This window comes from Lingula anatina, chromosome 1, assembly GCF_051362555.1.
Source record: "Lingula anatina isolate TDL-2025a chromosome 1, LinAna3.0, whole genome shotgun sequence".
In the NCBI taxonomy this organism is placed as follows: Eukaryota; Metazoa; Brachiopoda; class Lingulata; order Lingulida; family Lingulidae; genus Lingula; species Lingula anatina.
The window spans coordinates 729,359-745,562 of record NC_141767.1 but is presented as its reverse complement, the minus strand read 5'-3'; the positions used below and the strand labels follow the sequence as shown (position 1 = coordinate 745,562).

Genomic DNA, 16,204 nt, shown 5'->3' with positions numbered 1-16,204 from the left:
TTTAAAGAAAACCATGTCCCTTACTGTATTCAAACTTACAGGAAAGAAACAAGGGACTAAAATACAGCTTTAGTAGGCAATGCAGTCTGTTTGGTAATTCTTTCTGGCAGTTAAACAGTTTTTTTTTTTTTTTTTTTTTTTTTTTTTTTTTTTTTTTTTTTTTTTGTGAAAATATAATTTTTCACATATTGGCATTTTCAAGGTGTGACTTTGAAGTTCCATGGTCCTAAAGACCTTTGCTAGTCACATTTCCTGAATATCCATGATACTTATATTTTATTATTAAAAATTGATGGTCATTATGCTGTTAACCAATATGTATTATTGCATCAGAATAGAAAGAAACCCCTTTTTTGGGCACTGCTCCCATGATGACCATTAAGGAAAAACCATGTCACTTACTGTTCTCAAACTTACAGAAAAGAAACATAGGACTAAAATACAGCTTCAGTAGGCAATGCAGTCTGTTTGGTAAATTTTTCTTGCAGTAAAGTTAGTAATTAACAGGGGTAGCTATCTTCTAAACCGCCCAAGATATACCAACATGTTACATATCAATAGAAAGCTTATTTCAACAGCTCTTCATTTCATATCTTTATTTTTATTATGTAATCGTTACGTAATGAGATATTATGCTTAATAAGTGTGCTCCACTACAAATGGACGTGTAGACAGCTTGACTCGTAAGCCCTCATTGGGATCAACTAGAATGCGTCTCAAATTAGCGATATGTGTTAAATTAGCAGAGATATCAAAATAAACCTGGTTTCCAGTTCAACGAGACCCCTTAGCCTAACGAAAGCACGCGTAAGTTGAAAACGGAGCTGATGTTATGAAATCCCAGACATATAATTTCAGACAAACCTTAGATCTAACGGTTTTTATCGGTTGAGAGTTCTAATTGATTTTGTCATTGGTCTAAATCGTTCTCTTGAAGCCATAAACTGAAGCGGAGAAATCAGCCTTTTAGTGCTCCCCAGAGATTCCAACGTTATATAATGACTAAGTTGCATTAACAAGCTGAGAAATTTAGTTAATTACACTGGTTCAGCCCTCTACTCACTGCCTATGTAACTGTCACTATGTCTTTCATACATTTTCAACGTTATTATTGAACATTTTCAATCGGAAGCCCCCTCCATGCATTGACAGCAGCCACCATGTTAGTCGTGACGTCAGCCTTCTTCACCACTAGACACCTAGGGGACGTGCCTTTGCCCATTTACGCCTCGTCTATATGTCTGCGCACGCTCGGCTGTCACCTTGATTGGATAGTAAACGGTTGTCGTAAAATCGCTAAATGATATTAAAACCCGGTGCATAAACTTGAAAACCACCTAGGACAACCTTGGACTGCCACATTAATCCAATACAATGCAACAATAAACTATAACAAGTGGCTAAAGCCTTCAAACCGAATGTCGTAAAGTCCCCATATACCTCCATAGAGACAATAAAATAGAAAGAGCTTGTGAAACAAAACTCAACCAACTTAAATATAATAATTACTACCTTAAACAGTTTTTTGTGAAAATTTAATTTTTCACATTTTGGCATTTTCAAGGTGTGACTTTGAAGTTCCATGGTCCTGAAGAACTTTGCTACATGTAGACACATTTCCTGAATATCCATGATACTAATATTTTATTATTAAAAATTGATGGTCATTATGCTGTTAAGCATTATGTAATATTGCATCAAAAGTTTTTATTGGCTATAAATAGCATGGACATGTAGAAAATTTGATTACTATTCGTCTTCATGTCCATGGTAGCTCTGAGTCCCACAATGAATATGCCAACACGATAAAAATGAATATTTCACTTAAATGTATAACTTCCAGAAAAAGAAGCCAATTAGACTGCTTTTCCAACTCAGGCTGCATTTTAGTCCTGTGTTTCTTTTTTGAAAGTTTGACAACCATAAGTAACATGGTTTTCCCATAATGGTCATCATGGTAGCAGCATCCAAAATTGTGTTTTCTTATATTTAAATGCAATATAACATAATGCTTAACAGCACTATGACCATCAATGTTTAATAATAAAATATTAGTATATTATTTATAGAACTTGAACTCCCATGGGCCTGAAGCCTTATGCTTGTTACACATTTTACTTACATTGGTATTACCTGTTGAGCATAATTAAAAGTTGATGTTGAATTTGCAGTTTAACATAATGTACTTTTGCATCAGAATTGACAGTAGCCTATTTTGTGCATAGTTATTTCCTGCTTTTTGTCTGTACATTTGACAGCTTTGCTGCCTTGTTCTTATATTGTGTTTAAAGTGTTGAATATATGCTGTAAAGTGAAAGAAAACAACATAACTACTAAAATAATGTCATGATTATGCTGATTTTCGAACTTGACCTGCATTTTACTAAGATTGATCACTCTTGTGAGTTTCATGACAACAGGCTTATCGGTTTTCCTTGAAATGTGTTTACAGTGTTACATATATGCTGAAAAGTGAAAAAAACAGCATAACTTCTACAATAATGGCCCAATCATGCTGATTTTCGAACTTGACCTGCGTTTTATGAATATTCATCAGCTCTGTAAATATAAACCCAAAAAGTAAAACTGTTTTCCACTTATTGTGTTTATGCTGAAAGTGCACGGCGATGACGGTGATGACGGCGACGACAGACGCAGGTGATGGCAATATGTACAGACACATCTGTGTATGTACCTAAAAAGTTCCATGTGACGGTAAGGCTGCATCAGTAACATTCTTAAAATAGATAATTAAAACTGCCAAAAGACAAAACCCATTCAACACAAGCCAAAGAAACGATGGTTTTTGATGCAAATAAAAATAGTTACAGGAACTGTATTTTTCCTTTTTAACCGGTACAAAAAGAATTTGCTTTGTAGTTTATGAGTTATTGGTTGTTTAATGGATAAAGAAATGTATTTTAAAGTCCAAATCTCACACTTACATGTTTATAAATTATACAGACTTGACAATTAATATGGAATATTTTTTTCCAAAGAGTTTTTTTTTTTTTAATTTAATTTTTCTGCTTTTCGGACTTATAAATGAAAATAAGGATTTGACTCTTGTTTTAATAACTTTTAAAACATGAAAACCATATCTTTCTAGTGTTGTGCCCAAAAATGTTAATGGTTCCCATTTTATTGCAGGAATAGACAACGATGATGCATTGTTTGCAGGGGGATCTTCATGGGTCGCCTGGGATAGTAACCTGCTTAAGGCAGTACAAGTGGCCTTAAAACCCGCTTTTTACATTGACATGCCTTTTAAACTAAAATATACCACATTAATTAAGTTTCAAGCCTGTATTTGGTATTCATTTGATTTAATGTTATAAACATAAAATGCAGTTAAAATCACTTGATTATTAAGTTTTCTTCTAACATATTTGTCACTTGGTGTCTTTAGCACTGTGTCACGATCTTCCATACAAAGAATTAATACAGCTAACTTGCCAGTAGTATGGACTTGATAAATTGATAAAAAATACATGTACAAACTATACAATTTAGCTTGAAATGTGCATATATTTTACCATGTCACATAAGATTGATATACTGTATATGCTTGAGGCAGCCCAAAAAATCCAAGATAGAAGCATTCTATGAATCAAAATGAAACTTCAACATTTGAACATAAATTTCTTATGAATGATAAGCGCTCATTAGATGAAATTTGGCTAGCTGAAAAAGGGTATGAATATAATTTTGTTTGGACAAAATAGCTTTACAATTATAAACCCATCCATACTCACATTTATATATAAATTTGCTAAGCAATTTCCATTGAGTCCTGTTTAAAATCAATAAAAATCCAAGAACTAAAACATTTAAATAGGGTTGAAATCGCTACGGCAAAATTTTTAATTTAATTTGATTTAGTTTGGCCATTTTGGCAAAATCGCGTATAAGGCAATGTATTAAATGTGACTTCTCAAAAATTAGCTGGAATGCCCCAGAATTTTTAAACATATTTTATTCAAATGGTAAGTAGATCTTTTCTTACACTTTTCATCAAAATTGGTCGAGTAGAAATGTTGTTGAGAGAGCCTCCTTAACTCTTATGCACATCCATTAAAACACACGATGGTCTCCTAAGTAAACTTACTTTTGCCTTTAGGTTATGGATGATCTCTGTTTCATACTGTAGGTAATGGAGAAGCTTCCTCAAGGCATCTACATCTACCTCTGTGCCATCTCGGTTTGGAAAGCCACCCACGGAAAATGTCTTGTTATTTATAATTAGTGCGCGACCTCTTGGTTCAGAGTCATTCTTGTACTAAAATGTCATTAAAGCATAAATATATTACAGGCATATAATATTCATCATTAAAAAATACTTCATGTGACTACATATGTACAAATGCATTTCATCTTATATTCTTACTTAAACGTGTGCAAATCGGACATACTTTAACTTAAAACGAAAACAAGTATCCATACTGCAATCATTTCAAACACCGAAACTTGCCTGCTTATTTGGGCATGGGACTGCATGACGGTCTTGATTTTCTGGGACTGGTAAATTGGTACAAATGAGCAAAAATTTTTATCTTAATATATTATACATGTAAAATATTTTAAACATCTAAATAAATGAAAAGTAAATAAATTAATAGTAATAATGATAAAGACAATACTAATATTGATAAGGATAATACTAAGCATTGTATATTTTAGGATGGACGAAAGATTTGAGGTGAGAATGTAGAAGGAATGTAGGTTAATTCACTGTTGTTAATAACGGTTGTCACACCTAATACAATCCATGCCCAGGTATATCATTGCTTGCAGATACAAAATGTTTAAGCATTGGACATATAAAATGAAAGAACAAACACTATTGTACTGCACTCTTCCTATAGTCCATGACCCAAAATGAAAAAAATGCAATATTTAAGGATTTGTCCGCACTCCCCATCAGGCAAAGGTATTTTATTGATTCTTGTAGCTTAGAACCTGAATTTTTCAATTTTGCTTGTTTCCAGCTTGAAAATATAAAGCCGGGAAGCAATCACTATAATAAATTGAGACCAGCAAAGAAGTTGCAAATAAATATCCTAATATCTGGAACTTCAAGAACATCTTTTGTTTCTTCAGAGAATAGTGTTGGATAATAATACATTCAGGTAACTTATGAAGTGGTGCTGCAAAGTGAAGTACATTGATGGTGAATGGTGTATGGCACATGTAAGTGACGATAAAGGAGTTCAAATACAACATGACAAAGAATGTTTATGATACTATGTATATGTAGGTGCAGGTAATTCTCACACTTCACGGATGGGTTCTGCTCAATATGTTCCATGAATTTTTAAAATCCAACATTATTCGATTGGAATATTCTTCTCTGAGAGATGAAAAATATTTGGAAATCCAAACATTGGAGAAACACAGACTAAAACAAACTTTCTTAATAAACTAATTAACAAGTAGATCACCACCAAAATCTACTTACTTTTAGCCCAAAAATGACCTATCCTGAACACTTCATTAATGTCTATTCTGAAAGTTTTTAGTAATAGGCTGGTAACAATCAGAGAATCAGTAACAAATGGACAAACGAAGGTGAAAATGTGACATTCTAGAAATAGGTCATAAAGCATGCACACTAATTTCCCGTCTACATGTGTGTATACGGACCAGAGACCTGAATACAGGGCAAGAGGCTCACTCTCTTAAAACAAAGATGTTTGCACACAACCTTTGGCAATACCACTCAAGCCAGAGTAACCATTACAGAAGTTTTAGAGGCATTTCTGTACAAAAAAATACTAAGGTGACTGGGACATATGAAGTTGATTAATGTTGCATAGCAAATTCCCAAAACAGCTGTACTATTTGGTCAATTGGTTTAGGGTATCAATCTCATAGGATGACCATGGTTGAGACTTAAGGACTCGTACTTGTAAAAGCAGCCCGTTTAATTCCACACAGTGACACAGTGGCAAAGGAGTACACATAAGAGCAAAGTAGAATCAATGTAATTCACTCTCTCAAAGGCTAAAAGAAGTCAACAACTCGCTAAAGCAAAGTGAATAGACTTTGAAGCAAAATGACCAAGAAAACTGGCTTGAACCCTGTAGCACCTCCCTTGCTTGCAGATTCCAAAAGAGAACTTGCTTCTAAAACATGGAAAAGATGAGCCATAAAGGAAGCCAAAAGTACAAGACTATGGATACCTAATTGAGACATTCATTGCTGCTTATATATCTAGAAGCATGCGTTTGCCCAGGCATTATCTCCGTGGAAGAAAACGTGTTGAGGAAAAACAGAAAAAAGAGGGGTATATTAAAGAAAAAATGGGAATTGCTGTAATAAAATGGTTCGTTATCCTAATTCGTTTATGCTTTAAACATTTGTTTCTGAAGTTCATTTCATCTGACATATAAAATAATTTAAAAGATTTATCATTTTATAACTTGAAAAGCAAGTTCTGCTTTTGTACGCAAAACTTTTAGCAAATTTGTAAGCTTTGTCAAACCCATAACATGTAGCAGATCAAGGTAAAAGAGCATTGTTTGCTACAAGAAGCATGTAAAAAATCATTTACTTTCATGCGTTTACTAAATGTGCAGTTTTACGCACGTTAGTATATTTTAAATTATGCATGGAGATTTAACCTGGTAAGGGATATAAGAAAGGCACAAACAGATTTTTAAAAGATTGTTGGGTGTAAAAAAGAGCACTACTGATTACTAAGTTCAATGTACATAACCTGGTATCATTTAAATCCCTTCTTCGAAAAATTGTATATAACAGCGTGCTATAAAGATCTACTCAAGAAAAATTGCTTGGGTAAAAATTGGGTACGGAATGAACTTGAGACACTTGGCTTAAGTTTTTAGGAAAATATGTCAGATAACTTTATACTGCCCTTGAAAGAGTAAAGATTGAAAGATAATTTTAGAGAAACCTTGACGGGCGAAATATCCACAAAGAGTGAAGGGCTATTGCACCAACATCTTGTTGAAAATTTTACACTGCAATTCTCTTTAAATAAGCAAAGGAACTAATTGCCAAATTTAAACTTTCATCACATAACAGGGGCGTAACCAGGCCTGCAAAAATTGTATGCACAGATTTTAAACAAGGCAGCAAAGCTGTCAAATGTACAGACAAAAAGCATGAAATAACAAAATGGGCTACTGTCAATTCTGATGCAAAAGTACATTATGTTAAACTGCAAATTCAACATTAAATTTTAATTATGCTCAACAGGTAATACCAACGTAAGTAAAATGTGTAACAAGCATAAGGCTTCAGGCCCATGGGAGTTCACACTTTGAAAATGTATAACTTCCAGAAAAAGAAGTCAATTAGACTGCTTTTCCAAGTCAGGCTGCATTTTAGTCCTGTTTTTCTTTTTTGAAAGTTTGGCAATCATAAATAACATGGTTTTCCCATAATGGTCATATTGGCAGCAGCACCCAAAATTGTGTTTTCTTCTATTCTGATGCAATATTACATAATGGTTAACAGCATAATGACCATCAATTTTTAATAATAAAATATACGTATCATGGATTTTCAGAAAATGTGACTAGCATGGGTCTTCAAGCCTGCGGAACTTCAAAGTCACACCTTGAAAATGTCAATGTGTGAAAAATTAAATTTTCACAAAAAACTGTTTAACTGGCAGAAAGAATTACCAAACAGATTGCATTGCCTACTGAAGCTATATTTTAGTCCCATGGTTCTTTCCTGTAAGTTTGAGAACAGTGAGTGACATTATTTTCCTTAAATGGTCATCATGGGAGCAGTGTCCAAAATAAGTTTGTTTTTTTTTTCAAATTTTGATGCAATATTTTATGTTTAACAGCATAAGGCCACACTTTTTAATTTTTATGGATGACATCCTCTATTGACCCCCAAATCGGTGCGAGAGGGCGAAAAAAAAAACAGTCCAAAAAAATTACTGCTTAAGAAAAGTTATGCCGCCAGTACACAACTGGAAACACTAATTCACCACAGAAACACGTATCAAACTAACAACACGTCTTTATCCATGCTCTCAAAATATTAAAGCAGTGTGAATAGGGCTTATTTGGTAATAAGGTAAAAAGTCCTGAATATATATGCTGCATATTACCAAATCTATTTAAGGTTATTTCATGCATTTTGTTGGTATAGCAATCAATAAAATAAATATAAAATAAAAAGCGTGTCTTTATTTGTACTCTCAGCAAAGCATTATGAACACTTCACAGAATTGTTAAAAAATGTTGCAAAGATAGGCCTATGCTTAATACTACCAAATTTATAAAAGGTCATTTCGGTCGATGCCATTTTGTCTACTTCGACTCACACGAAGCAGCCAAACTATCGGGTGGCCTGTCCGACCTTTAGCCTACCAAATAACTTGTTGATCTTGTCGATCCTTTTTTTCGCTACAAAAAAAAAACCTGGTAGGCTTATGTGTAGTGCTGCTTTGGACAGAATATATGTCACTGAAATTTTCCGGGCGATAATCGCTGGCCGCGGCCAGCCTTTCCTATAATTGTAAAAAGGTGATATCTCCATGCCCAATATCAATGGCAAACCAATCCAAAACGACGGCCCCCGTTCTCTTTATGACTTTAATTGTCGTGTATTTTGATAGTAATCCTATAGATCAATTTGACGGCAAAGCGGCCATATTTCCACGTGGCGATAATACGCATGCGCAGAAAGCTCATTTTCAGGCAAATGCAATAACGACGTTTCTGACAACCTACTTCGTTGGGAGGGGGGAATTTTTTTTTTTTTTTTTGTTTGTTTGAGAACCGACGAAAATCGGTGCGCACGCAGGATGTCATCCATAAAAATAAAAAAGTGTGGCCTAATGACTATTAATTTTTTATAATAAAATATTAGTATCATAGATATTCAGAAAATGTGACTAGCAAAGGTCTTTAGGCCCATGAAACTTCAAAGTCACAACTTGAAAATGCAAAAATGTAAACAAGACAGCACTGTTCTGAAATGTTTTTTTTTTTTTTTTTTCAGTTTTAACAATTTTTAACATAAAACCAAATTAACAGTTAACTGCCATTTTTATATGATCAACTAAAAAAATTGATGAGATTGGAAAAATATCTATAGAGCAGTGTAAAATGTCCAATTTCCATTCTGAGTTCTAGTGAATGATTGAATCTGGCAACTGCAACTATATTACACAATACACAATAACAAGTTTACCATCCTTTTTACAAAATCAACTAACAATGTTGTAAAGATGCAGGAAATGTCAAACAAACACCTTTACATATCTTATTAGTTCAATAATGAGACTGTTAACATGCCTAAGAATTGAATCTGAGGAAATGTGAAAAATGTGATTTTCGAACTCAAACTGCGTTTTAGTAAGATTCATTACTCCTGTGAGTTTCATGACAATTGGCCTATCTGTTTTTCTTATATTGTGTTTACAATATTGCATTTATGCTGAAAAGTGAAAAAAAAAGCATAACTACTAAAATAGTGTCCCGATCATGCCGATTTTCGAACTTGACCCGCGTTATAGTACGATCGATTACTCCTGTGAGTTTCATGACAACAGGCCTATCGGTTTTCCTAGAAAAGTGTTAACAGTGTTGCATATATGCTGAAAAGTGAAAAAACAGCATAACTTCTACAATAATGGCCCGATCATGCTGATTTTCGAACGTGACCTGCGTTTTATGAATATTCATTGGCTCTGTAAATATTAAGCAAAAAATTTAAAACTGCCTTCCACTTATCGCGTTTACATTGAAAGTGCTCGGCGACGACGGCGACGGCGACAGCGACGGAGGTGATGGCAATATGTACAGACACATCTGTGTCTGTACATAAAAATTCCGAGCAGGTACAGCAAAATGTAGACTAACGCAAAACACGAAGGGCAGCGTAATCACAGCAAATGAACCACATATAGTAGCTTAATCAATTTCCATTAATAATAAAATCATCATTTAAGTCAAAAATATTCTCGCGATTTAATAAATATTCTAATTTACCCATAACGGTATATTTATTTAAAAGGAGGCTAACTGAAATATAGTTTTATTATTTGTTTGTGAAAATTGCCCATGTTACCCTGTTAGTTTAAATTGGAGGTCTGGATCAAGTCCTTGTTAAAATTCCTATGAAGCTCTGCAGGAAAAATTCTCCCTTTGTTTCTCTAGCTCCTCAATAAACCTGGTGTTCAGATCTAGTGCCCCCAGGTCTGCGGAAGCAGCTCTTGGAAACTAACGCACAGGTAGATTTTTACCTGAGATAAATATCGCCAGCAAGAGTGCGTTCGATACTCGCAAGACAAAAGCTACAGGAGAATTGAATGCCATTTAACCCTCTAATTAAGAGGTAAAAAAGTCCCAGTTAGATGGATGATTAAGATAGGACTTGTAAAGGTAACAGGCATTGTTTACCTCAGTTTAATAAAAGTATGCAAGACGGGGTGTCAGCAGTTTAATAAAATAAATTGAATTTCACAAATAACATGGACCTAATATGGAATAATTAACAGTACCCTTAAATCATTTAAATGCAGTGTTTTATACAACTTGGGATAAGCATAATTTAATGCTTGTTAAAGAATTGAATAGACGGGAAATGGTTTTACACAGCTTCATGAGGATTTAGACCCCTCGGGTATGCAGCTGAGTTTGACAGCTCCGCCGGTGGCACAATTGTCGTCGTCGGACCACGTAACCACGTAGCTCGTTAACTCCCAGGCCGAGCAAATAGTCCAAAATTTACAAAATGAGCTTAATTTGTGTATTTGGATAAAGATGTCGTTAATTGGGCATGTTTTCTGAAGAATATGTTCCGTTCAGGCCATTCTGACGGTATGTCGGATGTCCTTTAAGTTTACATGGTGACCATATTGAATATTGTAGACATCAAACTGGTTTAAAATACTTTACATGAACGTACAACATGCACCACTTCTCTGATGTTTGTGTTTTCGTAGCAATAATCTTTAGTTGTTTCGACAACCTTTTTTTAACTATTTAACAACCCTGCCAGAAAGAAAACAAAGAGCATCCTTAGCGTCCCTATGTTAAACAAGCTTATGAAACAACCAGAGGAATAATCGTGAGTAAATATTTGGAAATAAGGTGATAATACGCAAAACTGAGGCGTTATGTCAGTCTTTCAAATAATTTCTTTCTGAAGAATTAAGATCGATTTTATTCGATTATTTTTATGTATTTAATGCGAAGAGTGTGGTTTTGATATCATTTACAAGCATTGTGGACTGAAAATTTTGCCATGAGGGGCAATTGTTGGGGGGGGGGCTTGTTAAAATCAAGGAGTTACAACAGAGTTACAACAGAAGGAGATTACACGGGTGGGGGTGGACTCTGTTTTACGGTCTGTCAATCATTGGTCGGAAAAGTTCGGTCCCCACCTAGCAGTTCCCTCATGGCGATTAAATAGGAAGCTTGACTTTACAGTGTCTTTGGTGTTGTTATTAATTTCTCTTTTTACATATGAATGTAAGTTTTAAATAATAACAAATCTGTGAACAAGGCAGCAAAGCTGCCAAATGTACAGACAAAAAAACAAAATAAAGATGCAAAAATAGGTCATTTTGTCAATTTTGATGCAATAAGGCTTGTAAAAGCACTGTCAATCATCACCGAATTTTAATCATGCACAACAGGTAACATGGCCAATAACAAGAGCGGATCCAGAGATATATTCAAACAGTATTCCAAAGTATCTTTGGTGATCCTTCCTTCATTTTTGATGGTCTTCCAACAGAAAAAAATAGATACTCGTCAATGTAAACTTTAAAATCTGACCATATTCAAGAAGACCTAGAAGATGGTCTCAATCCACCCCTTTTTTATTTGGAATATTTTTTTATTTTGCAATATTAAACAACATGACTGCATAATTATCACTGCTTCCTTATTATGGACAGTGTTATCTAGCAGAGAGCTTAACCTTTGCGAGTTTACAGGGAAATATCAACAAGTGTGTTTTATGTAATCTCATTTAATGGCCATTTAATTAGGCAAGTGACTTAATTGTTCTGAACTCAGCCTAGTGATTACCCAAGGGGAAATTACAGACTGACCACACAAGTGTGTCTTCAGGCCCATAAGTCACACCTTAAGAAAAACAGAAATAATAATGCACAAACTAGGAGACTGCCAATTCTGATGCAATAATACATTATGTTTAACTGCACAGTCAACATCAAATCTTAATTATGCACAGCAAGTAATACCGATGAATGTAAAAACATAAGGCTTCAGGCCTATGAGAGTTCAAGTTCACACTTAAAGAGTGCCAGAATGAGAAAAATGAAAATTTCACAAAAAAAATCAATAAATTCAATAAAAATGATAATCCAATAGAGCTGGTTTTCTAATTTGAGCTGTATGTCAAACCTAAGAATCATTCTCGTAAGTTAAAAAAAAATAGTAACACAGTTTTCTTTCCATAACGTTAAAGCACTTATAAACAAAACAAGGTTTTTTAAAACTCGACCTGTATTTTAGTAATATTAAGCACTCCTGTGAATTCCATGTCAATTAGTCTATTGGTTTTCCTTGAAATGTGTTTACAGTGTTGCATATATAATGAAAAGTGAGAAAACAGCATAACTTCTAAAATGATAGCCCGCGCGATCATGCTGATTTTCAAACTTGACCTGCGTTTTAGTAGGATTGATTACCCCTGTGAGTTTCATGAAAACAGGCATATCTGTTTGCCTTGAAGTATGTTTACAGTGCTGAATATATGCTGAAGAGTGAAAAAAACAACTAATTGCTAAAATAATGGCCCGATCATGCCGATTTCGAACTTGACTTGCGTTTTATGAATATGCATCAGCTCTGTAAATAGAAAGCCAAAAGGTAAAACTGTCTTCCACCTAGCGTGTTTACGATGAAAGTGCATGGCGACGGCGACAGCGACGGCAACTGCGGCGACGACAGACACAGGTGACGGCAATATTTACAGACACATCTGCGTCTGTACAAAAAAAAATGGCCCGATCACGCTGATTTTCGAACTTGGCCTGCGTATTATGAATATGTATCAGTTCTGTAGGTTTTAAGCCAAAAGGTAAAGGGTTTTTTCACATATCGTGTTATCGGTGAAATTGCACGGCAACGACGGCAATGACGCCGACAACGACGGCGACGAGGGCGATGACAGACGCAGGTGATGGCTATATGTACACACACATCTGTGTCTGTACATAAAAGACATATATGAATTCCAAAGCTTGAACATTATGGAAGCTGGACAGAAGAGTGAGCTACATGTGTATTAAACCTTTGTTACGACCCATTGGCTTTGGCAAGGTTTTTAGTCCCACGAAGAAGGTACTTCTTGTGTTAAGTGACAGTTTATAATATACGACCCTAATATTTTATCGTGTTTGTGTAGAACTAAGTAAGCACTACATGTACGTGGAAACAGGTTTAAATTGTGACTTACTGTAATGGCTTTTCAACTTAGAACTTAGCTAAAATAAACCGCATATACTTTAGTCTGTACTAAAGATTAAAGCAGTTGGAAGTTGCAAGTATTACATTTATCTTTTCTGCAAAATGATACTTTAATTATACTGGAGACTAAAACATGTTCTGCTGACAAAAAAATGAATCATTTCTGTAAAGTAATGGTTTAGGGAGTAAGGAATATACTATTACTCACCAAGTGTGGGAAGTCGGGTGAGGATGTACTTCTCGTCGATAGTTTTGTCCTCCTTTAAAAGATAAAACCTTAGTTCAGAAATGAGAGTTTTTTTAGTTTTTACAATAGGGTTCTGGCGAGAGTGAAACCCTATTACACCACTCAGACGAGTCGCCACATCATATGAACTCGTCTCCGACAACACAACGGAACCGCTGTCGCCTTTGGTGAATCCGGTTCCCCCCGGTTCCGGTATCACTTGAAACCAACCGGGACCGTATGTCTCACCTACATTTCCATAAGATACTTCATCAGATGCTGTTCTTATAGTGAGGCGACCTTGTGTCGGCGAATCGTCAGAAGAGGATACTAGTTGTTTGTTATATTGTCCTAATGATTTAAGGTACGTTTCTTCAATTTCGATGAGGATCCACTTGCACGTGCCATCGTCATGCACGTGAAGGCAACGGCCGACTGTGGTTGGATTAGAAGCATCCCCAGTGAGACAGATATCGCCCTCTTCCCATGTGCTGTCGCTGTTTGACCCTGAACACGTCAGTCCAACATTCACAGTGTTTCCGTCCTTTCCACTCATGCCGAAATAGAGACAAAGTGTCCTGAAGTCCTCCTGTGGAGCCTGCTTCCCACTGGCTTTAGGGCCACTTTGCTCTTTCCACACTTTCAAGGCTACGGCGTTTTCCATGATGGGAAGGCAACATCTGCTGCAATAAAATATTCATTCTGACTCTGACTTTTAGACTGCATTCCCACAGATCTATCCCCGTGGGGGGTCTCACTAGATTACTGTCAGCTTAACCGGCTTAAATGTCTGTCCCGCGTACTAAAAGCTGCAAGGGGGTAATTAACTGCTGTGCGCGCTCAGCTGACAGCAATTTAGGGTGAACCCACAGGGAGTTAGGTCGATCCAGATGGATTGATCTAAATTTGTGGGAATGCAGTCTTAGGCTTAGGGACACATCGGCCTACGTTGATCTCCCCAACTCTGTGGGGACTCTCGCTAATCCCCTTAGCTTAACAGATCAACACGTCTTCTCCTGGCGTTAAGTGGAATACAGAAAAGCTGGTGATTATACGAGTACGGTGAAACAAGAGGAGGTATGTGGCTCAGTTTAGCTGATTGTACTTAGCAGGAAACCCCGCGAAAGGGTCGATCCACGTAGACCGATGGTGTGTCTGTGGGGTCGCAGTTTCATTCATCAAAATGATATAGATTCAAATGTTTGCCTTGCAATCTGTACTTCACAAATGTTTGATTGACTCGGAAAATATAATTTAATGTATTTTTAAACAAACTTGGTGTTGCTAACCATATGAAATACTATATAGGACTGTGTTCCCATGCTTAGATCGATCCAACAGTATCGGTCTAATCAAGAAATTGTAAAGAGAAGGATTAAAAACAAGGGTTTTCCTTCCATCCCATCCTTGTAACGGGCTTAATCCTCATAATTACCCAGCTTGTGGTCTTAGACCGCATTCACAACGATTTGAGCCATATTTTGTCCCCAGGATTTGTAAAGCCAGGCTCAAAACGTTGTGAATGCGGTCTTAGGGAGAGCTTGGGTCTAATACATATTCAAAAGACCCTCCACGTGGGTTGCTTCAGCCAATTGGGATAAACCCTTGCGAAGTCTCTAATAATCTCATACAGAAATAAAAACATTGTAGGATTACAGAGAGGTGTAGAGAAATAAGTTCCAGCCTGGACGCAACCATTTTGGGAAATAAATTTCAAATCATGTAAGATACTTCTAGGAGGTCAATGGAGGCTCCATTTGATCTGGAGACGATCTGTTATGCAAAAATAGGTTTCACGTCAAGAACGTATGAGATTAATTTCACAAATCCACCTCCAACGCTAAAATTTGCATCTGTAGAAGTTTTGTCTTTATTTTAAATTCAGCTTTTTTTCATTGTAAGCATGTAAAGGAAATTTACTTTCATCTAGGAATGACACATTCAATTCACAGCCATGTGCACAAAAAATAGTACTTGCAATGTATGCCAGCCTCGTTGCTTTTTATTATTATTATTATTATTTATTTATTTATTTATTTTATTTTATTTTTTATTTTTTATTTATTTATTTTTTTTTTGCTTATATACAAGGTAGAGAAAAGCTTGCACAGGAAAACTGGGGAAATGAAAATAAGTTATTGCATATGCACTAACCATAATTTTAACATAAGGCCACACTTTTTTATTTTTATGGATGACATGCTCTGGGGACCCCAAAATCGGTGCGAGAGGGCGAAAAAAAAAAACAGTCCAAAAAAATTACTGCTTAAGAAAAGTTATGTCGCCAGTACACAGCTGGAAACACTAATTTACCACAGAAACACGTATCAAACTAACAACATGTCTTTATCCATGCTCTGAAAAATTTTAAAGCATTGTGAATAGGGCCTACTTGGTAGAAAGTCATGAATATATATGCTGCATATTACCAAATCTATTTAAGGTTATTTCATGCATTTTGTTGGTATAGCAAATAGCAATCAATAAAACTAATATCAAATAAACAGCGTGTCTTCATTTGTACTCTCAGAATATTAAAGCA

The 16,204-nt window shown here is 35.5% G+C and overlaps 1 protein-coding gene across 1 annotated transcript; it reads right to left on the bottom strand.

Annotated features, from left to right (window-relative positions):
- Positions 1 to 4,453: 4,453 nt before the first annotated feature.
- On the bottom strand, positions 4,454 to 14,339 carry LOC147763810 (uncharacterized). Its single transcript, XM_087000871.1, has 2 exons — positions 13,645 to 14,339; positions 4,454 to 4,518 (listed from the first exon to the last, which is right to left on the bottom strand). The coding sequence occupies exons 1-2, from the start codon at positions 14,324 to 14,326 to the stop codon at positions 4,454 to 4,456; spliced, it is 747 nt and encodes a 248-aa protein (XP_086856997.1). The 5' UTR covers positions 14,327 to 14,339.
- Positions 14,340 to 16,204: the final 1,865 nt, after the last annotated feature.

Coding starts and splice junctions, on each gene's coding strand:
- LOC147763810 (XM_087000871.1), bottom strand. CDS start 14,326: ATGGAAAACGCCGTAGCCTTGAAAGTGTGGAAAGAGCAAAGTGGCCCT. Junction 4,519..13,644: donor CACCCGACTTCCCACACTTG/GTGAGTAATAGT, acceptor CCAATTTACCAG/TCCCAGAAAATCAAGACCGT.